A 25,830-nucleotide genomic window follows, 5' to 3' on the forward strand; every position below is an offset into this window, starting at 1 on the left:
TCAGGGTCCCCGCTTACATCAGGGTCCCCATCAGAGTCCCTGCTTACATCAGGGTCCTCAGGGGAGTTCCACTCATATCAGAGTTCCCATCAGAGTCCCTGCTTGCATAGGAGTCCCCTTTACATCAAAGTATGTATATATATATATATATATATATATATATATATATATATATATATATATATATATACACATACATACATACACACACATATATATATATCTATATAGATTTATATCCATTCTCCTAAACATATGTATAGGTAACTATGTACTTATTTCTGTAAATGCTAAATAATCCTCAAACACAACAAAGCAAATGTCTGATAAAGTAATAAAAAAGTATACAATATAACAAAAGTCTTTACTTAACAATAGCCGTTTCCATTGTTCCATCTAATCCCGTGTGATTGGTGAGGACTGAATTGCACACTTGATAAGGACTTTTATTGCACAGAGACCTTTGTAAAATTGTATACTTTTTGATCACTTTATTGACACTTTGATAAGTCCTTTAAATTGTGCAATTCAGTCCTCACCAATCACACAGGAGGATTAAATAGAACAATGGAAAGAACTCTTATTATGTACAGACTGTTGGATTGGATACTTTACTGACACTCTTTATTGTTGTGTTGTTAAAGGATTATTTAGCAGTCAAAAAAAAAAAAGTCACAGGTCCACATTTTTGGATAGAAGAACATACACTACATTATACTCACCTATATCTTTTATTGATTAAAGGGGTGTTCCAGGCATGTTTTATGTTTATTAAAAGTCAGCAGATAAAAAAAGTGTAGCTGCTGGCTTTTAATAAACATACACTCACCTGTTCCCCGGTCCAGCGACGTGCCGCCCGGAGCAGGGCCGTCTTAATAGCATCATGGGCCCCTGGGCAAAGTAATGTTTTGGGGCCCCTACAATGGAGACAGTGCAGGTAAACTGACTTTAAGTAGGTAGGAGGCAGACAAGCGGAGCTTCCCCTTTTCCCCAGATTTTCCCCCCAGCACTCTGACCCCTCTACACCCCAGATATCCCCCCAGCACTCTGACCCATCTACACCCCAGATATCCCCCCAGCACTCTGAACCCCTCTACACCCCAGATATCCCCCCAGCACTCTGAACCCCTCTACACCACAGATATCCCCCCAGCACTCTGAACCCCTCTACACCCCAGATATCTCCCCAGCACTCTGATCCCTCTACACCCCAGATATCCCCCCAGCACTCTGACCCCTCTACACCTCAGATATCACCCCAGCACTCTGACCCCTCTACACCCCAGATATCCCCCCCCAGCGCTCTGACCCCTCTACACCCCAGATATCCCCCCAGCACTCTGACCCCTCTACACCCCAGATATCCCCCCTGCACTCTGACCCCTCTACACCCCAAATATCCCCCCAGCACCCTGACCCCTCTACATCTCAGATATCCCCCCAGCACTCTGACCCCTCTACACCCCAGATATCCCCCCTGCACTCTGACCCCTCTACACCCCAAATATCCCCCCAGCACTCTGACCCCTCTACATCCCAGATATCCCCCCAGCACTCTGACCCCTCTACACCCCAGATATCCCCCCAGCACTCTGACCCCTCTACACCCCAGATATCCCCCCAGCACTCTGACCCCTCTACATCCCAGATATCTCCCCAGCACTCTGATCCCTCTACACCCCAGATATCTCCCCAGCACTCTGACCCCTCTACACCCCAGATATCCCCCCAGCACTCTGACCCCTCTACACCCCAGATATCCCCCCAGCACTCTGACCCCTCTATACCCCAGATATCCCCCCAGCACTCTGACCCCTCTACATCCCAGATATCCCCCCAGCACTCTGATCCCTCTACACCCCAGATATCCCCCCAGCACTCTGACCCCTCTACATCCCAGATATCCCCCCCAGCACTCTGACCTCTCTACATCCCAGATATCTCCCCAGCACTCTGACCCCTCTACACCCCAGATATCCCCCCAGCACTCTGACCCCTCTACATCCCAGATATCTCCCCCAGCACTGTAACCATATACCATAAGATAAGAATTGCTACCTCCTATACCCCCCAGATCCCCCTCAGCATTGTAATTCCCCATACACCCTTGATATCCCCCATTACCATTATTCCATCCATGTAGTACCCCCTGTTCCAGTGGAGATATAGTGCATGTAAACTTTTGCCCTGTGCCCACCTCCAGCATTGCACTCACCTATACCAATCAAGCAGGCAGAGGAGGGAGCATCCCTCTGGGCATTCCAAGCTTTTCGGTGCAAACAGTGCTGGACAGCTGGGCTCAACATGACACCATCCACAATGCTACTTCCGCAGGTGGGCTCTCAGTGCTGCCGACTCAGCAGCTCCCACTCCAGCTCCTATCCTGCAGCCTTTGTGTCCTGAGCATTCAAGCTGCCTGGGTCGGGGTCAGAGCATCACTGGCGTTCCCGCCCTGCCCCTCCTTGCTGGCTGTGAAATAGGTATCTTCTGCACCTCACGGCGCACCGCTGCCAGTCTGCCTCCCCTGTGTATCACTCTCGGTGCCATCATGGGGCCACCAATTTTGGGGAGGCGTGGGCTCAAGGACCAGCTGTTTTGGGGAAATTGCAGGGGCCCCCATGTAGCTGGGGCCCCTGGGCAGTGCCCAGGTGTGCCCTCTCATTAAGACAGCCCTGGCTGGGAGCTTCGTTCCAGTCCCCCCCTTCACCGCCGGCGCCTCCACTGCAACTGTGGGCACCCGGCCGTGACAGCTTTCGGCTTCCGATTGGACAGGCGATCGCCTGGGACCTGTCACGTGTCCCAGGCGATCGCCTACAGGGAAGGGCTGGCAAAAGGTGATTCAGTTATTCGCCTTTGCAGCCCCTCGGCGGAAGGAGGAAGTGGGACAGGAAGTCCCACTCCTCCTGAAGCCCCCACTCCCCCCCCCCAAAAAAAAATTACATGTGGCATGTAAGGGGGCGAGGAGTGGATTAGGCGGAAGTTCCATTTTTGGGTGGAACTCCGCTTTAAATGTCCCATTTGTGCAGGAGATTTGTAACGGATCAGTTCTTGCAACCAAATGGTGGTCTAAAGCCTGATACACAGGGTGAGATATTTTTTTTTTTTTTTGTAGTATGCTAGTCTCATGTCGAAAGTGAAGAGGTCACTCACCATACAAAAATTCTGATGGGTGACGTCGAATGGCGACCCCGGGCCATGCCAATATAAGTAGTGGCACGCCACGCACCCGGCATTAGGCCCCTTTCACACTGAGGAGTTTTTCAGGCGGTTTAGCGCTAAAAATAGCGCCTGAAAAACTCCTGCACTGCATTCTCAATGTGAAAGCCCGAGGGCTTTCACACTAAGGCGATGCGCTGGCAGGAGAAAAAAAAAATCTCCTGCAAGCGGCATCTTTGGAGCGGTGAGAGGAGCTGTGTGTTTACCGCTGAGGGCATGCAGCCTGGTACGGTTCAGGAGGGAAGGGGGGGGGGGGGCGTTCGCTCGTTCTCACCCTCTTTCCTGACCTGCCGGGCTGTATGCTTGGCTAAGGGTCTGGTATGGATTTGGGGGGATCCCTACGCCAGCAGACACAGACAACCAACCGCCAGGGTTGTCGGGAAGAGGCCCTTGTCCTTATCAACATGGGGACAAGGTGCTTCGGGGTGGGGGGGCGCAGGGCCTCCCCTACTCCAAAACACCCACTCCCCATGTTGAGGGCATGCAGCCTGGTACGGTTCAGGAGGGAAGGGGGGGGGGGGGGGTTCGGCTAAGGGTCTGGTATGGATTTGGGGGGATTTCTACGCCGTTTTTTTGGCGTAAGGGGTTCCTCTTAAAATCCAGACCAGACAAAAGGCACGGTGGGAAAACCCCTTAGGGTCTTTAATAGACAGACCAAATCAAAGTATAAGGCTCCATTCACACCTAGGCGTTTTAACGCTTGAAGCCCGACGCTATTGCAACCTAAAATACGCTGGAGGGGCGATTTAACATTGTTCTCTATGGAGATGGTTCACATCTCCACGCCGAACGCCGTACGCCTGAAGCTCAAAACAAGTGCCTGACCCTTTTTTTCAGGCGGCTTCGGCGTTTGGCATAGCCGACAATGTGTAAATCACCCCTCCAGCGAAAACAAGGTTAAAAAAACGACGCGTTTTGTCGCGGCAAATCGCGGTACAAAACGCCGCAATTTGTGTGAATGCAGCCAAAAAGCTATAAATTTATTAAGATCTTATGCTTTGGTCTGTCTATTAAAGACTCCAAGGGGTTTTCCACCGTGCCTTTCGGTACCAGGTGTTTCGCTATTTGCATAATAAAACACATGGGGGCAGATTCACGTAGATGGGCGTATTATTGGGCGGGCGTAACGTATTTGATTTACGTTACGCCGCTGCAAGTTTTACACGCAAGTGCTTTATTCACAAAGCACTTGCCTGTAAAGTTGCGGCGGCGTAGCATAAATCCCCCGGCGCAAGCCCGCCTAATTCAAATTAGGCGGGTAGGGGGCGTAAAGCATTTAAATTAGGCGCGTTCCCGCGCCGAACCTAATGCGCATGCGCCGTCCGAAGAATATCCCAGGGTGCATTGCTCCAAATGACGTCGCAAGGACGTCATTGGTTTCGACGTGAACGTAAATGGCGTCCAGCCCTATTCACGGACGACTTACGCAAACAACGTAAATTTTCAAATTTCGACCTGGGAACGACGGCCATACTTAACATTGGCTGCGCCTCATATACCCAGGGGCAACTTTACGCCGGGACAAGCCTAACGTAAACGTCGTAACTTCACTGCGTCGGCCGCGCGTACGTTCGGGAATTTGCGTATCTCGCTAATTTGCATACTCGACGGGGAAAACGACGGAGACGACACCTAGCGGCCAAAAAAAAAATGCATTTAAGATCCGACGCCGTAAGAGCCTTACGCCTGTCGGATCTAATGCTTATCTATGCGTAACTGATTCTAAGAATCAGGCGCATAGATACGACGGCCGGACTCAGAGATACGACGGTGTATCTCTTTTCAGAATCCGGGCCATGGTACTTTGTTACCATGCGTATTGAAATGCGATTCAGCAAGATGTGTCAAAGGGGGGGGGGGGGGCTAGAATCACTCTGCAACACAGCAGAAGTAGTAAAAGCACTACTTTTGGAAACACACTGCAACTGGATTGCATGGTACTTTTGTGCCACGCCCCAGCCAACAGCAAATGCACACTGCGCATGCGCAACCACCTCCCGGAATATAGAAAGCAAACAACTGACCACGCACATGGGCAGTGAATACTTTATGAAAACAATAGGCAGCTGCGGGCACAGGGCGCGCGGTAATTCCACGTCATGTGTTAGCAGCTAGGGGGCACAGTTCGGCATCCTCACCCTGGGCTGGTACTGTTCACACTTCCATCAGCTTAGGTTATATACAAAGTATGGACTTGGGCTGGCCATACAGCAGGGATATGCAATTAGAGGACCTCCAGCTGTTGCAAAACTACAAGTCCCATCATGCCTCTGCCTCTGGGTGTCATGCCTGCGGCTGTCAGAGTCTTGCAATGCCTCATGGGACTTGTAGTTCTGCAACAGCTTGTTGCATTTCCCTGCCATACAGTATACAATTTTCTTATTCAAATATCCTTTAGATTTACCAAAACCATATAATAGGAGGTCAGACCTAAACACTTTCAATTTGTATGCAATCAGGCCGGCTCTTGTACTACATCGTTGAAGGTAAATCTAAAGTAAATTGAAAAATAAAATTGTATAATGTATGGCCAGCCTGCGTGTGTTCAAATTGCATTTAAAATAAAGAAATACATAAATAAAGTGGACCATCACATGACCCAAGAAGGTTGCCCCGCCCGCCGCACCCCCTCCACCTCCTCTCTAAGTCACGGTTGGCGTATAATCCGCTCTCTGATCGCCATCTCCCTCTCTGGAAGAGATCGCTCTCGCACAGTTGCTGACAGTTACAAACCGCACAGATTTATCTACAGAGAGATAAAAAAAAATTGTGACAACCAGAATACAGCCAGCGCCGGAGATTCTGACCAGCCTTGTGGAGTAAAGCGCATAATTACCCAAATGGCGGCAGATCTGTCAAATGTGGCAAGTGGAAATCATAGCTTATTAAATCGGTGGGCGGTTCTGCTGCTGCTGTACTTATAAAGGCAAGAGACACCATGGGGTTGATTTGCTAAAGACAAAGCGACTGTGCACTTTGCAATTATAGTTGCTCACAAGCTTAGTAAATGAGGTAAAGCTTCACTTTACAATGAATACCCAATCACATGCAAGAACCGATGACCTCCTGAAACATGTCCCCAGTCTATGATGGTCTACTGAAGCACGTCTCCAGTCTATGATGGTCTCCTGAAGCATGTCCCCAGTCTATGATGGTCTCCTGAAGCATGTCCCCAGTCTATGATGGTCTCCTGAAGCATGACCCCAGTCTATGATGGTCTCCTGAAGCATGTCCCCAGTCTATGATGGTCTCCTGAAACATGTCCCCAGTCTATGATGGTCTCCTGAAGCATGTCCCCAGTCTATGATGGTCTCCTGAATCATGTCCCCAGTCTATGATGGTCTCCTGAAGCATGTCCCCAGTCTATGAAGGTCTCCTGAAGCATGTCCCCAGTCTATGATGGTCTCCTGAAGCATGTCTCCAGTCTATGATGGTCTCCTGAATCATGTCCCCAGTCTATGATGGTCTCCTGAAGCATGTCTCCAGTCTATGATGGTCTCCTGAAGCATGTCTCCAGTCTATGATGGTCTCCTGAAGCATGTCTCCAGTCTATGATGGTCTCCTGAAGCATGTCTCCAGTCTATGATGGTCTCCTGAAGCATGTCTCCAGTCTATGATGGTCTCCTGAAACATGTCCCCAGTCTATGATGGTCTCCTGAAGCATGTCCCCAGTCTATGATGGTCTCCTGAAACATGTCCCCAGTCTATGATGGTCTCCTGAAGCATGTCTCCAGTCTATGATGGTCTCCTGAAGCATGTCTCCAGTCTATGATGGTCTCCTGAAGCATGTCTCCAGTCTATGATGGTCTCCTGAAGCATGTCTCCAGTCTATGATGGTCTCCTGAATCATGTCCCCAGTCTATGATGGTCTCCTGAAGCATGTCTCCAGTCTATGATGGTCTCCTGAAGCATGTCTCCAGTCTATGATGGTCTCCTGAAGCATGTCTCCAGTCTATGATGGTCTCCTGAAGCATGTCTCCAGTCTATGATGGTCTCCTGAAGCATGTCCCCAGTCTATGATGGTCTCCTGAATCATGTCCCCAGTCTATGATGGTCTCCTGAAGCATGTCCCCAGTCTATGAAGGTCTCCTGAAGCATGTCCCCAGTCTATGATGGTCTCCTGAAGCATGTCTCCAGTCTATGATGGTCTCCTGAATCATGTCCCCAGTCTATGATGGTCTCCTGAAGCATGTCTCCAGTCTATGATGGTCTCCTGAAGCATGTCTCCAGTCTATGATGGTCTCCTGAAGCATGTCTCCAGTCTATGATGGTCTCCTGAAGCATGTCTCCAGTCTATGATGGTCTCCTGAAGCATGTCTCCAGTCTATGATGGTCTCCTGAAACATGTCCCCAGTCTATGATGGTCTCCTGAAACATGTCCCCAGTCTATGATGGTCTCCTGAAACATGTCCCCAGTCTATGATGGTCTCCTGAAGCATGTCTCCAGTCTATGATGGTCTCCTGAAGCATGTCTCCAGTCTATGATGGTCTCCTGAAGCATGTCTCCAGTCTATGATGGTCTCCTGAAGCATGTCTCCAGTCTATGATGGTCTCCTGAATCATGTCCCCAGTCTATGATGGTCTCCTGAAGCATGTCTCCAGTCTATGATGGTCTCCTGAAGCATGTCTCCAGTCTATGATGGTCTCCTGAAGCATGTCCGCAGTCCATGATGGACTAAAAAAAGAAAAAAAAAGAAAAGAAAACTGATGCAGCCCCCACATCTAATGATCGGTAAGCTGCAATATATTACATTTTTGGTTTAGCGCTTTAATAAACGAACTCTGCGGATTATGTATGGACTCCAGCGATAACTTTTCCAAGTACCGTGTGAAAGGGGCTGATGGAGCCCTGCTGGGAGGCTGAAGCCCAGGGCATGAACATTGCAGCCCGGGGGTAGAGCTAAGCTCATTTGTTTACTTATTAGAAGGTTAAAATTCAGAGACCACATCGCATGAGCTCATAGATAACAGTTAGAACTGCTAGTAAGCCACAAAGGCGTAGCGAATGGATAAGCGACAATTATTACGCAGAAAGCCATTATCTCTTCCTATGGAAGCCATGCGCTGCCACTGATAGGGAGCACAACGATCGTACATAGGGGATCGTACACGGGGGATCCTACACGGGGGATCCTACACGGGGGATCCTACACGGGGAATCGTACACGGGGAATCGTACACGGGGAATCGTACACGGGGAATCGTACATAGGGGAATCGTACACGGGGAATCGTACACGGGGAATCGTACAGGGGGATCGTACACGGGGAATCGTACACGGGGGATCGTACACGGGGGATCGTACATCAGGGAGCTAACTGGTCGCTTACAATCAATTTGTAGGCTACAAATAACGCACCAATATATCGGCCAAAAATAGGGTTTTCAGTGTTTTGCTGACAGTCGCCTCCCTTTGACTTCAATGCAAAGTCGCGTCCCGTTGACTTCAATGCAAAGTCGCGTCCCGTTGACTTCAATGCAAAGTCGCGTCCCGTTGACTTCAATGCATAATCACTTTCCATTGACTTTAATGCAAAGTCGCGTCCCATCGTCTTCAATGCAAAAACAACCCCTATTGACTTAAAGCGGAGTTCCGGACACAATTTCACTTTTTAGATATAAATACCCCTGTAATACACAAGCTTAATGTATTCTAGTAAAGTTAGTCTGTAAACTAAGGTCCGTTTTGTTAGGTTGTTACAGCATTTAGACACTTTATAAAATAGAAATTGACTGGGGCCATCTTAAGTGTGGGCATAATGAAGCCAGACTGTATGACTTCCTGGATTTCAGCCTTGCAAATCTCGCACATGCTCAGTGCTGCACAAGCAGTGTCAGATCAGGTTTCAGCACCTGTGCTGTCCAAGTCACATGATTCTTTGAGACTGGGGAATGCACAGACTCCTGGAAAGTTACACCCACTACATTCCCAGGAGTCTGTGCGGTGTAGGTTAGGAAGCATTAAGCACCTAGGTGCAGGAAGTGGGAAGAATAACTATTCCGCCTAGCAACAACACTTTGAAGGCATCTAAAAAAAAAAAATATTTTCGTAAAGGACTAATGACATTTTTTTAAAACTACTGATGTAATGTTATATTTATGGGTGGAACTCCACTTTAAATGCAAAAATCGCTTCCCGTTGACTTCAATGCAAAATGAAGTCCCCCCTGATTGCCCCCCCCATTGACTTCATGATACAGGAGATGGTCAGAGACTGCAGATACACATCCTGACTTGCTGCAGCTTCTAATGTGAGGAGCTCACAGTGTGCAGTAAAACCAGAGGAAGCCATTTCAGTCCAGGAAAGGACCCCGCACAGCGTCGCGGGACTGAAGGGAGGGGCGGAGTTCCACTTCAACCTTACAAATCAATAACAAAATAAAATACCTTTCTTAAAGGGACATGCACCAGTTAAAAAAATACTTTAAAAAGGAAAAGAAAGCAAAAGCCAAAAGGAGCGACACAAAGATGTTTATGTTTGGGGAAAGGCACCATGTGACAACCGGTGACAACCCGTGACAACCTCACTTCTACACATTATAAAAACAATCATCAATGTGATCTCCGGCACGTGTTTTCCTTTTCTTGTTTTCTGCACCCAGGAAATCCAAAAAAAGCAAAAAAAAAATTCTCTTTGCCGCTTTCTTTTTCCTTTTTCTCTTTTTTTTTATTATAAAAGTCTTCCATTCCCCTTGCAGTGTCGGATGTCCCGGCCCACATGCCGGAGATTCCTCTGCGACTTTATGTGTGACAAGCACAGGAAGCCTCATGTTGGGCCGCACACCCCCCCCCCCCCCCCCCCCCCCCCCCCCCCCCCCCCCCCCCCCCCCCCCCTGTACACAGATCAGGCACTCAAGGCATGCATAGCCATCAGGTTAATGAGGTCTACACACCCAGGGTGATCATCAGAGGTCAAGGGTCAACCTTTCCAAAGTTGGCCCCGCCTTTTTTTTTTGCAGAGGTTGGAATTTGTTCTTTTATCTCTGTGCACAGCGAGGGTTAAAAGGTCAGGGCTGATCACTGGGTGTCCTTGGCCAGCTTGGGGCAGCATGTGTGGGTGGGAACAGGTTTAAAGGGCCGGTGTCGCCAAGTCTGTCCTGACCTAAACCGGCTCAGGGGGGGGCGGGGGGGGTCACTTCCTTTGTCTGTAAATATACTTTTCTTGCTGCTTTTCATATTTATCCCTCCCCCCCCCCCCCCCCCCATTGGAACCGTTCAAATTGTTGCGATTCAAGTCGGTTCCTGCACTACTGTTTTTTTTTTTTTTTTTGCGATTTCATTGCGACTTGCGTTGACTTCCGTTAAATTAAGTCGCAAGCAGCAATCAAAATTTGGAAATCGGAGGTGCAAATCGCACTGGTCTTGTGGCTTTGAAATCGCCCTGAGGCAGGTGTCACCGAGTCTGTCCCGACCTATATCCCGGCTCAGCGGTACAACCATTTGTTTTTACCGACCCCCCCCAGAAGCCCTATGTGAAAAAGGCATCACGCTCTACCCCCCCCACTAAAAATGACAATACTGCTGTCCAAAGGGGACTGTGCCCCTGGGCACACAATTGGCACTACAAAAATCCTGAAGAATAAGAATAACTAAATAATAAGAAAAAAAATATTATTAATATTATTATTATTATTATTATTATTATTATTATAATAATATATATTTTTTTCTTATTATTTAGTTAATAATAATAATAATAACTAAATAATAAGAAAAAAAAATGTTCTTATTATTTAGTTATTATATTATTATAATAATAATAATAATAATAATAATAATAATAACTAAATAATAAGAAAAAATATTTTTTTCTTATTATTTAGTTATAATAATAATAATAATAATAATAATAATAATAATAATAAAGGAATATTATTATTATTATTATTATATAATAACTAAATAATAAGAAAAAATATATATATTTTAATAATAATAATAATATTTTTTTTCTTATTATTTAGTTATTATAATAATAATAATAATAATAATAATAATAGTATTATTATTATTATATAATAACTAAATAATAATAAGAAAAAAAAATAATAATAATAATAATAGTCACAGGACCAATCGGGAGAAGCCTGACACAGCGGGCCCAGACAATGTGACCCTTTGTTAAGGGAACATGCATCATATAGAATGTACTATATAGCACTGCGCACACTGTTGGCACTGTAAAAATCCTGGATAATAATAATAACTAAATAATAAGAAAAAAAAAAAATATATATATATATATATATATATATATATATATATATATATATATATATATATATATATTTTTTTTTTTTTATTTTCCTTATTATTTAGTTATTATTAGAATATAATAACTAAATAATAATAAGAAAAAAATAATAATAATAATAATAGTCACAGGACCAATCGGGAGAAGCCCGACACAGCGGGTCCAGACAATGTGAAACATTGTCTGGACCATCATATATAATGTACTGTATAGCACTGCGCACACTGTTGGCACTGTAAAAATCCTGGATAATAATTATAAAAATAAATAATCATAATTAAAAAAAAAAAAAAAATAGTCACAGGGCCAATCAGGAGAAGCCTGACACGGGGGGGTCCAGGCAATGTGACCCTCAGTTAAAAGAACATGCACCGCGTAGAATATACTGTATAGTACTGTAAACATCCTGAATAATAATGAGAACAATAAATCATAATAAATTAATGATAATAAATAAAAATAATTAGAAGAATACTGACACAGGGGGGGGGGTCCAGGTAATGTGACCCCTTGCTAGAGGAGCATGCATCATGTAGAATATATGGTAAGGCACTATATATATATATATATATGGCACTATACAAATTCTGAATAATAATATTAATGATGAATAAATAATAATAGGAATAAAAAAAAATGTTATTATTTATTATACAGAATTTATATAACCAGTTGAGGGGGAGGGGGGCAGTACAATTACAAGACAGAAGTTCAATACAGAAGTAATAGGAGGGGCCCCACTTGTGTAGCTTACAATCTAAAAGGGAAGAGGGAATAATAATAAAAAAATAATAATAATCATCATAAAAATAGTAACCATAATAATAATAAAAAATAATAATAATCGTAATAAAAATAGTAACTATAATAATAATAAATAATAAAAATAGTAATCATAAAAATAATAATAATAATAATAATAATAATAAATAATAATAAATAATAATCATAATAAAAATAGTAATCATAATAATAATAATAAAAAAATAATATTAATCATAATAAAATAGTAATCATAATAATAATAAAAAATAATAATAATCATAATAAAAATAGTAACCATAATAATAATAATAATAATAATAATAAATAATAATCATAATAAAAATAGTAACCATAATAATAATAATAAAAAAATAATATTAATCATAATAAAATAGTAACCATAATAATAATAATAAAAAATAATAATAATCATAATAAAAATAGTAATCATAAAAATAATAAATAATAATCATAATAATAATAAATAATCATCATAATTATAATAAAAAATAATAATAAACATAATAAAAATAGTAATCATAATAATAATAAAAAAAACAGTCACAGGAGAAGCCTGGCAGGGGGGGGGGGGGGTCCAGGCAATGTGACCCTGTGTTAGAAGGACATGCACCACGTAGAATATACTGTAAACATCCAGATTAATAATGAGAACAATAAATCATAATAAATTAATGATAATAAATAAATAAATAAATGGAGGAGAATCCAACAAGTAAAGTGAGGAACATGCACCCTGTAGAGTGTAAAGCACCGCACACACTGTTGCCACTGCAAAGATCTCGATTAATAATAAAATAAAATCTATAAAAATAATAATCACAAGGCCAATCAGGAGAAGGCTGACACAGAGAGAGGGGGGGGGGGTGCAATGTGACAGCCTGAGTGCCCCGCCCCCCTAGCTGTCAAACCCCCTCTTTCACCTCCATCTATTAACCCCTACAACACTGGATATGGGGGGGGGGGCAGGTCTGCCAATGACAGGAATGCATACACACCCCAATATTCAATACCAATATGGGGGTACAGGGGGGGGAATTTTTAGGTGCCCCCCCAAATAAAAATAAACCCATAAATAACACACATATATATATAAAGCAGAATGTGATGTTAGAATGGTCCATGTTTGCGGGGTGCGGGGGGTCCGGACGGATCCATGTTTGCGGGGTGCGGGGGGGGTCATCCTCCCAGGACGGGCTCACCTTTCTCCTGCAGGGGGGAGCTGACATCCTCTCTCTGGACCTGGGTGAAGATGGAGGACGGGGCGTCCATCACACCGGCCCGGGTCCGATCACTTCTTCCTCCCGCTGTCTCTCCGGGGACGGACGGGAATCCAGACCGGGAAGGGGGGCAGGGCGGGGGACATGGAGGGGGGGGGGCGCACACTGGGCTGGGGGGAGGGGGAGGGAGATAAAAAAAATAAAATAAAAGGAAAAAAAAAACAAAAAGGGGAGATTGCTGGAAACTTTGTTACAACATGGAGTTCTCCGCACACTGATCCGATACAAACATGGAACCCGGAGGCGGTTTCAAGGGACCCCATTAAAGCGGCGATACCTCGCGCTCCCGCTGGGGGCCGCTGCGCCGCGCTGCTGGATGATGTGCCGTGCAGAGCCGAGTGCTGGCCACTAGGGGGCGCTGTGCAGGCTGGGATCAGCTGCTGCAGAACATCTTGGGGTGACACTTTTGAAAAAGGGGGGGGGGGGGGGTCCAGCAGCTGGATAAATATTTGGGAGGAAAAGGCTCAAGACTGGGGCAGAGGAAGGGGGGGGGCTCAGCTGCTGCAGAACATCTTGGAAAAACAAGGAAGGAGGGGGCTCAGCTGCTGCAGAACATCTTGGAAAAACAAGGAAGGAGGGGGCTCAGCTGCTGCAGAACATCTTGGAAGAACAAGGAAGGAGGGGGTTCAGCTGCTGCAGAACATCTTGGAAGGAGGGGGCTCAGCTGCTGCAGAACATCTTGGAAGAACAAGGAAGGAGGGGGTTCAGCTGCTGCAGAACATCTTGGAAGAACAAGGAAGGGGGGGGGGTTCAGCTGCTGCAGAACATCTTGGAAGAACAAGGAAGGAGGGGGTTCAGCTGCTGCAGAACATCTTGGAAGGACAAGGAAGGAGGGGGGGCTCCGCTGCTGCAGAACATCTTGGAAGGACAAGGAAGGAGGGGGGGCTCCGCTGCTGCAGAACATCTTGGAAGAACAAGGAAGGAGGGGGTTCAGCTGCTGCAGAACATCTTGGAAGGACAAGGAAGGAGGGGGGGCTCCGCTGCTGCAGAACATCTTGGAAGAAGAAGGAAGGGGGAGGGGGCTCCGCTGCTGCAAAACATCTTGGAAGAAGAAGGAAGGGGGGGGGGGGCTCCGCTGCTGCAGAACATCTTGGAAGGACAAGGAAGGAGGGGGGCTCCGCTGCTGCAGAACATCTTGGAAGAACAAGGAAGGAGGGGGGCTCCGCTGCTGCAGAACATCTTGGAAGAACAAGGAAGGAGGGGGCTCCGCTGCTGCAGAACATCTTGGAAGAACAAGGAAGGAGGGGGGGGCGCGGTTCAGCTGCTGCAGAACATCTTGGAAGAACAAGGAGGGGGGGGATCAGCTGCTGCAGAACATCTTGGAAGGAGGGGGTTCAGCTGCTGCAGAACATCTTGGAAGAACAATGAAGGAGGGGGGGCGCGGTTCAGCTGCTGCAGAACATCTTGGAAGAAGAAGGAGGAAGGGGGGCTCAGCTGCTGCAGAACATCTTGGAAGAGCAAGGAAGGAGAGGGGCTCCGCTGCTGCAGAACATCTTGGAAGAACAAGGAGGAAGGGGGGCTCCGCTGCTGCAGAACATCTTGGAAGAAGGAAGGAGGGGAGGGGTTCAGCTGCTGCAGAACATCTTGGAAGAACAAGGAAGGAGGGGGGCTCCGCTGCTGCAGAACATCTTGGAAGAACAAGGAAGGAGGGGGGGTCGCGGTTCAGCTGCTGCAGAACATCTTGGAAGAACAAGGAGGGGGGGGATCAGCTGCTGCAGAACATCTTGGAAGAACAAGGAAGGAGGGGGTTCAGCTGCTGCAGAACATCTTGGAAGAACAATGAAGGAGGGGGGGGGGCGCGGTTCAGCTGCTGCAGAACATCTTGGAAGAAGAAGGAGGAAGGGGGGATCAGCTGCTGCAGAACATCTTGGAAGAACAAGGAGGGGGGGGCTCAGCTGCTGCAGAACATCTTGGAAGAGCAAGGAAGGAGAGGGGCTCCGCTGCTGCAGAACATCTTGGAAGAACAAAGAGGGGGGGCTCCGCTGCTGCAGAACATCTTGGAAGAACAAGGAGGAAGGGGGGATCAGCTGCTGCAGAACATCTTGGAAGAACAAGGAGGGGGGGGGCTCCGCTGCTGCAGAACATCTTGGAAGAACAAGGAGGGGGGGGGGATCAGCTGCTGCAGAACATCTTGGAAGAAGAAGGAAGGAGGGGGTTCAGCTGCTGCAGAACATCTTGGAAGAACAAGGAAGGAGGGGGGGGGGGCTCAGCTGCTGCAGAACATCTTGGAAGAACATGGAAGGAGGGGGTTCCGCTGCTGCAGAACATCTTGGAAGAACAAGGAAGGAGGGGGTTCAGCTGCTGCAGAACATCTTGGAAGAACAAGGAAGGAGGGGGCTCCGCTGCTGCAGAACATCTTGGAAGAACAAGGAAGGAGGGGGGCTCCGCTGCTGCAGAACATCTTGGAAGAACCAGGAGGGGGGGGATCAGCTGCTGCAGAACATCTTGGAAGAACAAGGAAGGAGGGGGCTCCACTGCTGCAGAACATCTTGGAAGAACAAGGAAGGAGGGGGGCTCCGCTGCTGCAGAACATCTTGGAAGAACAAGGAGGGGGGGGCTCAGCTGCTGCAGAACATCTTGGAAGAACAAGGAAGGAGGGGGTTCAGCTGCTGCAGAACATCTTGGAAGAACAATGAAGGAGGGGGTTCAGCTGCTGCAGAACATCTTGGAAGAAGAAGGAAGGAGGGGGCTCAGCGGCTGCAGAACATCTTGGAAGAACAAGGAAGGAGGGGGCTCAGCTGCTGCAGAACATCTTGGAAGAACAAGGAAGGAGGGGGGGGGGGGTTCAGCTGCTGCAGAACATCTTGGAAGAACAAGGAAGGAGGGGGATCAGCTGCTGCAGAACATCTTGGAAGAACAAGGAGGAAGGGGGGATCAGCTGCTGCAGAACATCTTGGAAGAACAAGGAGGGGGGGCTCCGCTGCTGCAGAACATCTTGGAAGAACAAGGAAGGAGGGGGTTCAGCTGCTGCAGAACATCTTGGAAGAACAAGGAAGGAGGGGGTTCAGCTGCTGCAGAACATCTTGGAAGAACAAGGAAGGGGGGGGGATCAGCTGCTGCAGAACATCTTGGAAGAACAAGGGGGGGCTCAGCTGCTGCAGAACATCTTGGAAGAAGAAGAAGGAAGGGGGGTTCAGCTGCTGCAGAACATCTTGGAAGAACAAGGAAGGGGGGGGGATCAGCTGCTGCAGAACATCTTGGAAGAACAAGGGGGGGATCAGCTGCTGCAGAACATCTTGGAAGGACAAGGAAGGAGGGGGGGCTCCGCTGCTGCAGAACATCTTGGAAGAAGAAGAAGGAGGGGGGGGTTCAGCTGTTGCAGAACATCTTGGAAGAACAAGAAAAGGGGGGGGGGTTCAGCTGCTGCAGAACATCTTGGAAGAAGAAGGAGGGGGGGCTCAGCTGCTGCAGAACATCTTGGAAGAACAAGGAAGGAGGGGGGGGGGTTCAGCTGCTGCAGAACATCTTGGAAGAACAAGGAAGGAGGGGGATCAGCTGCTGCAGAACATCTTGGAAGAACAAGGAGGAAGGGGGGATCAGCTGCTGCAGAACATCTTGGAAGAACAAGGAGGGGGGGCTCCGCTGCTGCAGAACATCTTGGAAGAACAAGGAAGGAGGGGGTTCAGCTGCTGCAGAACATCTTGGAAGAACAAGGAAGGAGGGGGTTCAGCTGCTGCAGAACATCTTGGAAGAACAAGGAAGGGGGGGGGGTCAGCTGCTGCAGAACATCTTGGAAGAACAAGGGGGGGATCAGCTGCTGCAGAACATCTTGGAAGGACAAGGAAGGAGGGGGGGCTCCGCTGCTGCAGAACATCTTGGAAGAAGAAGAAGGAGGGGGGGGTTCAGCTGTTGCAGAACATCTTGGAAGAACAAGAAAAGGGGGGGGGGTTCAGCTGCTGCAGAACATCTTGGAAGAACAAGGAAGGAGGGGGGGGGATCAGCTGCTGCAGAACATCTTTGAGAAGAAGGAGGGGGGGCTCAGCTGCTGCAGAACATCTTGGAAGAACAAGGAAGGAGGGGGGGGATCAGCTGCTGCAGAACATCTTTGAGAAGAAGGAGGGGGGGCTCAGCTGCTGCAGAACATCTTGGAAGAACAAGGAAGGAGGGGGGGGATCAGCTGCTGCAGAACATCTTTGAGAAGAAGGAGGGGGGGCTCAGCTGCTGCAGAACATCTTGGAAGAAGAAGAAGGAAGGGGGGGGGCTCAGCTGCTGCAGAACATCTTTGAGAAGAAGGAGGGGGGGCTCAGCTGCTGCAGAACATCTTGGAAGAAGAAGAAGGAAGGGGGGGGGGCTCAGCTGCTGCAGAACATCTTGGAAGAACAAGGAGGGGGGGTCAGCTGCTGCAGAACCTCCTGGAAACAGAAAAGGGATGCAGCTGCTGCAGAACCTCCTGGAAACAGGAAAGAGATGCAGCTGCTGCAGAACCTCCTGGAAACGGAAAAGAGATGCAGCTGCTGCAGAACCTCCTGGAAACAGAAAAGAGATGCAGCTGCTGCAGAACCTCCGGGAAACAGGAAAGAGATGCAGCTGCTGCAGAACCTCCAGGAAACAGAAAAGGGATGCAGCTGCTGCAGAACCTCCTGGAAACAGAAAAGAGATGCAGCTGCTGCAGAACCTCTTGGAAACAGGAAAGAGATGCAGCTGCTGCAGAACCTCCTGGAAACAGAGAAGGGATGCAGCTGCTGCAGAACCTCCTGGAAACAGAAAAGAGATGCAGCTGCTGCAGGACCTCCTGGAAACAGAAAAGTGATGCAGCTGCTGCAGAACCTCCGGGAAACAGAAAAGGGATGCAGCTGCTGCAGAACCTCCGGGAAACAGAAAAGGGATGCAGCTGCTGCAGAACCTCTTGGAAACAGAAAAGGGATGCAGCTGCTGCAGAACCTCCTGGAAACAGGAAAGAGATGCAGCTGCTGCAGAACCTCCTGGAAACGGAAAAGAGATGCAGCTGCTGCAGAACCTCCGGGAAACAGAAAAGGGATGCAGCTGCTGCAGAACCTCCGGGAAACAGAAAAGGGATGCAGCTGCTGCAGAACCTCTTGGAAACAGAAAAGGGATGCAGCTGCTGCAGAACCTCCTGGAAACAGGAAAGAGATGCAGCTGCTGCAGAACCTCCTGGAAACGGAAAAGAGATGCAGCTGCTGCAGAACCTCCTGGAAACAGAAAAGAGATGCAGCTGCTGCAGGACCTCCTGGAAACAGAAAAGGGATGCAGCTGCTGCAGAACCTCCTGGAAACAGAAAAGAGATGCAGCTGCTGCAGAACCTCCGGGAAACAGAAAAGGGATGCAGCTGCTGCAGAACCTCCGGGAAACAGAAAAGGGATGCAGCTGCTGCAGAACCTCTTGGAAACAGAAAAGGGATGCAGCTGCTGCAGAACCTCCTGGAAACAGGAAAGAGATGCAGCTGCTGCAGAACCTCCTGGAAACGGAAAAGAGATGCAGCTGCTGCAGAACCTCCGGGAAACAGAAAAGGGATGCAGCTGCTGCAGAACCTCCGGGAAACAGAAAAGGGATGCAGCTGCTGCAGAACCTCCTGGAAACAGAAAAGAGATGCAGCTGCTGCAGAACCTCCTGGAAACAGAAAAGAGATGCAGCTGCTGCAGAACCTCCTGGAAACAGACAAGAGATGCAGCTGCTGCAGAACCTCTTGGAAACAGAAAAGGGATGCAGCTGCTGCAGAACCTCCTGGAAACAGGAAAGAGATGCAGCTGCTGCAGAACCTCCTGGAAACAGAAAAGTGATGCAGCTGCTGCAGAACCTCCTGGAAACAGGAAAGAGATGCAGCTGCTGCAGAACCTCCTGGAAACAGAAAAGGGATGCAGCTGCTGCAGAACCTCCTGGAAACAGAAAAGTGATGCAGCTGCTGCAGAACCTCCGGGAAACAGAAAAGGGATGCAGCTGCTGCAGAACCTCTTGGAAACAGAAAAGGGACGCAGCTGCTGCAGAACCTCCTGGAAACAGGAAAGAGATGCAGCTGCTGCAGAACCTCCTGGAAACAGAAAAGAGATGCAGCTGCTGCAGAACCTCCGGGAAACAGAAAAGGGATGCAGCTGCTGCAGAACCTCTTGGAAACAGAAAAGGGATGCAGCTGCTGCAGAACCTCCTGGAAACAGGAAAGAGATGCAGCTGCTGCAGAACCTCTTGCAGAGACGTGGCTTAGATCATGGGAAGTAAACTGCTGCAGGACTTGAAAAGCAAGAATTACCTGTGGAGATGCCTGGAAGGTTTTACCCCCCCCCCATGACCAGGCCATTTTTTTACTATTTGGCACTATGTTCCTGTAACTGGCAATTGCGCGGTCGTGCAACGCTGTACTCAAATTACATTTATATCCTTTTTTTCACGCAAAGCTTTTTTTTGTTGTATTTGATCACCACTGTTTTCTTTTTTTTTTTTTTGTGTGCTATAAAGAAAAAGGAACTACAAAACCCTTTACAGTATTTTATTTTTTTTGTTAGAAAATATATCCTATAAAAAAGATCTAATTTCTTCATCAATTTAGCCCAAAATGTATTCTGCGCTAAATGTCTTTGGTTAAAAAAGTGAAAAAATAAAATAAAATAAATAACAATAAGTGTAAATTGAGGGCCAGATTCTCATCCATCGACGTATCTCTGCGGCGGCGTAACGTATCCGCTTTACGTTACGCCTCCGCAACTTAGACGGGCAAGTGCAGTATTCTCAAAGCACTTGCTCCGTAAGTTGCGGCGGCGTAGCGTAAATCGGCCGGCGTAAGCCCGCCTAATTCAAATTTGGAACAGGGGGCGTGTTTTATGTAAAATAACCATGACCCGACGTGATTGAGGTTTTTCACGAACGGCGCATGCGCCGTCCGTGGAATATCCCAGTGTGCATTGCTCCAAAGTACGCCGCAAGGCCGTATTGGTTTTAACGTGAACGTAAATGACGTCCAGCCCCATTCACGGACGAGTTACGCAAACGACGTAAAATTTTCAAATTTCGTCACGGGAACGACGGCCATACTTAACATTGGTACGCCGCACTTACGCCACCATATAGCAGGGGCAACTATACGCCGGGAAAAGCCTAACGTTAACGGCGTATCTGTACTGCGTCGGCCGGGCGTACGTTCGGGAATTCGCGTATCTAGCCGATTTACATATTTCTAGGCGTAAATCAGCGTACACGCCCCTAGCGGCCAGCATAAATATGCAGTTACGATCCGATGGCGTCTATGCGTAATCTATGCGTAACTGATTCTAAGAATCAGGCGCATAGATACGACCGGCCGGACTCAGAGATACGACGGCGTATGTCGGTTGTGAATCTGATTGTTTAGCGTGAAAGTTATACAAGCTCTGGTATATATCCTTTATTTTATTTTTTTATATACTACAAATGGTGGTGATCAGCAACTAAGCCCTCGTTCACATTGAATGCGGCATTGAAATAGCGCAACCTCATCTGAAATCGCACGCTTTCACATCGATGTCTATGCAAGTCGCACCCGAAATCGCCAAAAGTAGTGCAGGAACTAGTTTTTCAAATCGAGGTGGCACCGGCGTCGCACCGGTTTGAACAGCGCCATTGCTGACAATAGGGTACAACTTGTTGACAAGTCGCTCCAATGTCAACGAGGGCAGGGCCGGTGCTACCACTGGGCAAAACTAGGCAGCCGCCTAGGGCACACTGCCGCCTAGGGCACACTGCCGCCTAGGGCATACTGCCGCCTAGGGCACTGGGTCACTGGTGTTCCTACTCTCTTCTCTCTGCAGCAAGTCTCATCAGCGGGCAGTCGCAGCTCCGTTCGCACGCAGTGGCAGAGGTCTGTGTCCCGACTCCCAAATGAATGGAAGCAAGCAAATATTCATTGATGGGCACTGGTGAGGCTACATTTGATGGGCGATAGTGAGGCTGCATTGATGGGCGCTGGTAGGCTGCATTTAATGGGCAATGGTGAGGCTGCATTGATGGGCGCTGGTGAGGCTACATTGATGGGCACAGGTGAGGCTGCATGTGATGAGCGCTTGTAGGCTGCATTGATGGGCGCTGGTGAGGCTGCATTGATGGGCGCTGGTGAGGCTGCATGTGATGAGCGCTTGTAGGCTGCATTGATGGGCGCTGGTGAGACTGCATTGATGGGCACTGGTGAGGCTGCATTGATGGGCACTGGTGAGGCTGCATTGATGGGCGCTTGTAGGCTGCATTGATGGGTGTTGGTGGACTGCATTTGATGGGAGCTTCATTAAAAAGGTTGGGCAGGTCAAGGGGGTGGAGCAAATGGGGGCGGCAAAATGAGGTTTCGCCTAGGGTGTCAAAAATCCTTTCACCAGCCCTGAACGAGGGCTTATAGTCAAACTGTGATGGTGCTGCGGACAATCTGACACTAACTTACACTGGGGGGGGGGGCGGCTAACTGCCACTGACATCACCAGTGACACTAATACAGGCATCAGTGCTAATACTATGCACTGTCACTGTACTAATGACACTGGCTGGGAAAGGGTTAACAACCGGGAGCAATCAAAGGGTTCCTAACAATGTGCTTTGCAGGGATAAGAAACAGAGAGAACGTTCCCTCTGTACAGAGATCTGTGTTGATTGTCAACACAGTGTTCTGGGCTGTGATTGGACGCAGAGCATCATGTGTCATCTACTGACCCCAGGGCATCATGTGTCATCTACTGACCCCAGAGCATCATGTGTCATCTACTGACCCCAGAGCATCATGTGTCATCTACTGACCCCAGAGCATCATGTGTCATTACTGACCCCAGGGCATCATGTGTCATTACTGACCCCAGGGCATCATGTGTCATTACTGACCCCAGAGCGTCATGTGTCATCTACTGACCCCAGGGCATCATGTGTCATTACTGACCCCAGAGCATCATGTGTCATCTACTGACCCCAGGGCATCATGTGTCATCTACTGACCCCAGGGCATCATGTGTCATCTACTGACCCCAGAGCATCATGTGTCATCTACTGACCCCAGAGCATCATGTGTCATTACTGACCCCAGAGCGTCATGTGTCATCTACTGACCACAGGGCATCATGTGTCATCTACTGACCCCAGAGCATCATGTGTCATCTACTGACCCCAGAGCATCATGTGTCATCTACTGACCCCAGAGCATCATGTGTCATCTACTGACCCCAGGGCATCATGTGTCATCTACTGACCCCAGAGCATCATGTGTCATCTACTGACCCCAGGGCATCATGTGTCATCTACTGACCCCAGAGCATCATGTGTCATCTACTGACCCCAGAGCATCATGTGTCATTACTGACCCCAGAGCATCATGTGTCATCTACTGACCCCAGAGCATCATGTGTCATCTACTGACCCCAGAGCATCATGTGTCATCTACTGACCCCAGAGCATCATGTGTCATCTACTGACCCCAGAGCATCATGTGTCATCTACTGACCCCAGAGCATCATGTGTCATCTACTGACCCCAGAGCATCATGTGTCATCTACTGACCCCAGAGCATCATGTGTCATCTACTGACCCCAGAGCATCATGTGTCATCTACTGACCCCAGAGCATCATGTGTCATCTACTGACCCCAGAGCATCATGTGTCATCTACTGACCCCAGAGCATCATGTGTCATCTACTGACCCCAGGGCATCATGTGTCATTACTGACCCCAGGGCATCATGTGTCATCTACTGACCCCAGGGCATCATGTGTCATCTACTGACCCCAGGGCATCATGTGTCATCTACTGACCCCAGGGCATCATGTGTCATCTACTGACCCCAGGGCATCATGTGTCATCTACTGGCCCCAGAGCATCATGTGTCATTACTGACCCCAGAGCATCATGTGTCATCTACTGACCCCAGAGCATCATGTGTCATCTACTGACCCCAGAGCATCATGTGTCATTACTGACCCCAAAGCATCATGTGTCATCTACTGACCCCAGGGCATCATGTGTCATCTACTGACCCCAGGGCATCATGTGTCATTACTGACCCCAGAGCATCATGTGTCATCTACTGACCCCAGAGCATCATGTGTCATCTACTGACCCCAGGGCATCATGTGTCATCTACTGACCCCAGGGCATCATGTGTCATCTACTGACCCCAGAGCATCATGTGTCATCTACTGACCCCAGGGCATTATGTGTCATCTACTGACCCCAGAGCATCATGTGTCATCTACTGACCCCAGGGCATCATGTGTCATCTACTGACCCCAGGGCATCATGTGTCATCTACTGACCCCAGGGCATCATGTGTCATCTACTGACCCCAGGGCATCATGTGTCATTACTGACCCCAGGGCATCATGTGTCATCTACTGACCCCAGGGCATCATGTGTCATCTACTGACCCCAGGGCATCATGTGTCATCTACTGACCCCAGGGCATCATGTGTCATCTACTGACCCCAGGGCATCATGTGTCATCTACTGACCCCAGAGCATCATGTGTCATCTACTGACCCCAGGGCATCATGTGTCATCTACTGACCCCAGGGCATCATGTGTCATCAACTGACCCCAGAGCATCATGTGTCATCTACTGACCCCAGAGCATCATGTGTCATCTACTGACCCCAGAGCATCATGTGTCATCTACTGACCCCAGAGCGTCATGTGTCATTACTGACCCCAGAGCGTCATGTGTCATCTACTGACCCCAGAGCATCATGTGTCATTACTGACCCCAGAGCATCATGTGTCATCTACTGACCCCAGAGCATCATGTGTCATCTACTGACCCCAGGGCATCATGTGTCATCTACTGACCCCAGGGCATCATGTGTCATCTACTGACCCCAGGGCATCATGTGTCATCTACTGACCCCAGGGCATCATGTGTCATCTACTGGCCCCAGAGCATCATGTGTCATTACTGACCCCAGAGCATCATGTGTCATCTACTGACCCCAGAGCATCATGTGTCATCTACTGACCCCAGAGCATCATGTGTCATTACTGACCCCAAAGCATCATGTGTCATCTACTGACCCCAGGGCATCATGTGTCATCTACTGACCCCAGGGCATCATGTGTCATTACTGACCCCAGAGCATCATGTGTCATCTACTGACCCCAGAGCATCATGTGTCATCTACTGACCCCAGGGCATCATGTGTCATCTACTGACCCCAGAGCATCATGTGTCATCTACTGACCCCAGGGCATCATGTGTCATCTACTGACCCCAGGGCATCATGTGTCATCTACTGACCCCAGGGCATCATGTGTCATCTACTGACCCCAGGGCATCATGTGTCATCTACTGACCCCAGGGCATCATGTGTCATTACTGACCCCAGGGCATCATGTGTCATCTACTGACCCCAGGGCATCATGTGTCATCTACTGACCCCAGGGCATCATGTGTCATCTACTGACCCCAGGGCATCATGTGTCATCTACTGACCCCAGGGCATCATGTGTCATCTACTGACCCCAGAGCATCATGTGTCATCTACTGACCCCAGGGCATCATGTGTCATCTACTGACCCCAGGGCATCATGTGTCATCTACTGACCCCAGAGCATCATGTGTCATCTACTGACCCCAGAGCATCATGTGTCATCTACTGACCCCAGAGCATCATGTGTCATCTACTGACCCCAGAGCATCATGTGTCATTACTGACCCCAGAGCGTCATGTGTCATCTACTGACCCCAGAGCATCATGTGTCATTACTGACCCCAGAGCATCATGTGTCATCTACTGACCCCAGAGCATCATGTGTCATCTACTGACCCCAGGGCATCATGTGTCATCTACTGACCCCAGGGCATCATGTGTCATCTACTGACCCCAGGGCATCATGTGTCATCTACTGACCCCAGAGCATCATGTGTCATCTACTGACCCCAGGGCATCATGTGTCATCTACTGACCCCAGGGCATCATGTGTCATCTACTGACCCCAGGGCATCATGTGTCATCTACTGACCCCAGAGCATCATGTGTCATCTACTGACCCCAGGGCATCATGTGTCATCTACTGACCCCAGGGCATCATGTGTCATCAACTGACCCCAGAGCATCATGTGTCATCTACTGACCCCAGAGCATCATGTGTAATCTACTGACCCCAGAGCATCATGTGTCATCTACTGACCCCAGAGCATCATGTGTCATTACTGACCCCAGAGCGTCATGTGTCATCTACTGACCCCAGAGCATCATGTGTCATTACTGACCCCAGAGCATCATGTGTCATCTACTGACCCCAGAGCATCATGTGTCATCTACTGACCCCAGGGCATCATGTGTCATCTACTGACCCCAGGGCATCATGTGTCATCTACTGACCCCAGGGCATCATGTGTCATCTACTGACCCC

General features: G+C 48.4%; 1 protein-coding gene across 1 annotated transcript in view; it reads right to left on the reverse strand.

The window, feature by feature from the left end:
- The window catches only part of CTDSP1 (CTD small phosphatase 1), a 58,088-nt gene extending 44,473 nt beyond the window's left edge, over positions 1 to 13,615 (reverse strand). Inside the window, exon 1 of the mRNA XM_040358187.1 lies at positions 13,456 to 13,615. Within this exon, the coding sequence (XP_040214121.1) occupies positions 13,456 to 13,525 (70 nt within the window). The 5' untranslated portion in view covers positions 13,526 to 13,615. The remainder of the gene's footprint in view (positions 1 to 13,455) is intronic.
- Between the last annotated feature and the right edge of the window lie 12,215 nt (positions 13,616 to 25,830).

This window comes from Rana temporaria, chromosome 6 (genome assembly GCF_905171775.1).
Source record: "Rana temporaria chromosome 6, aRanTem1.1, whole genome shotgun sequence".
Taxonomy (NCBI): domain Eukaryota; kingdom Metazoa; phylum Chordata; class Amphibia; order Anura; family Ranidae; genus Rana; species Rana temporaria.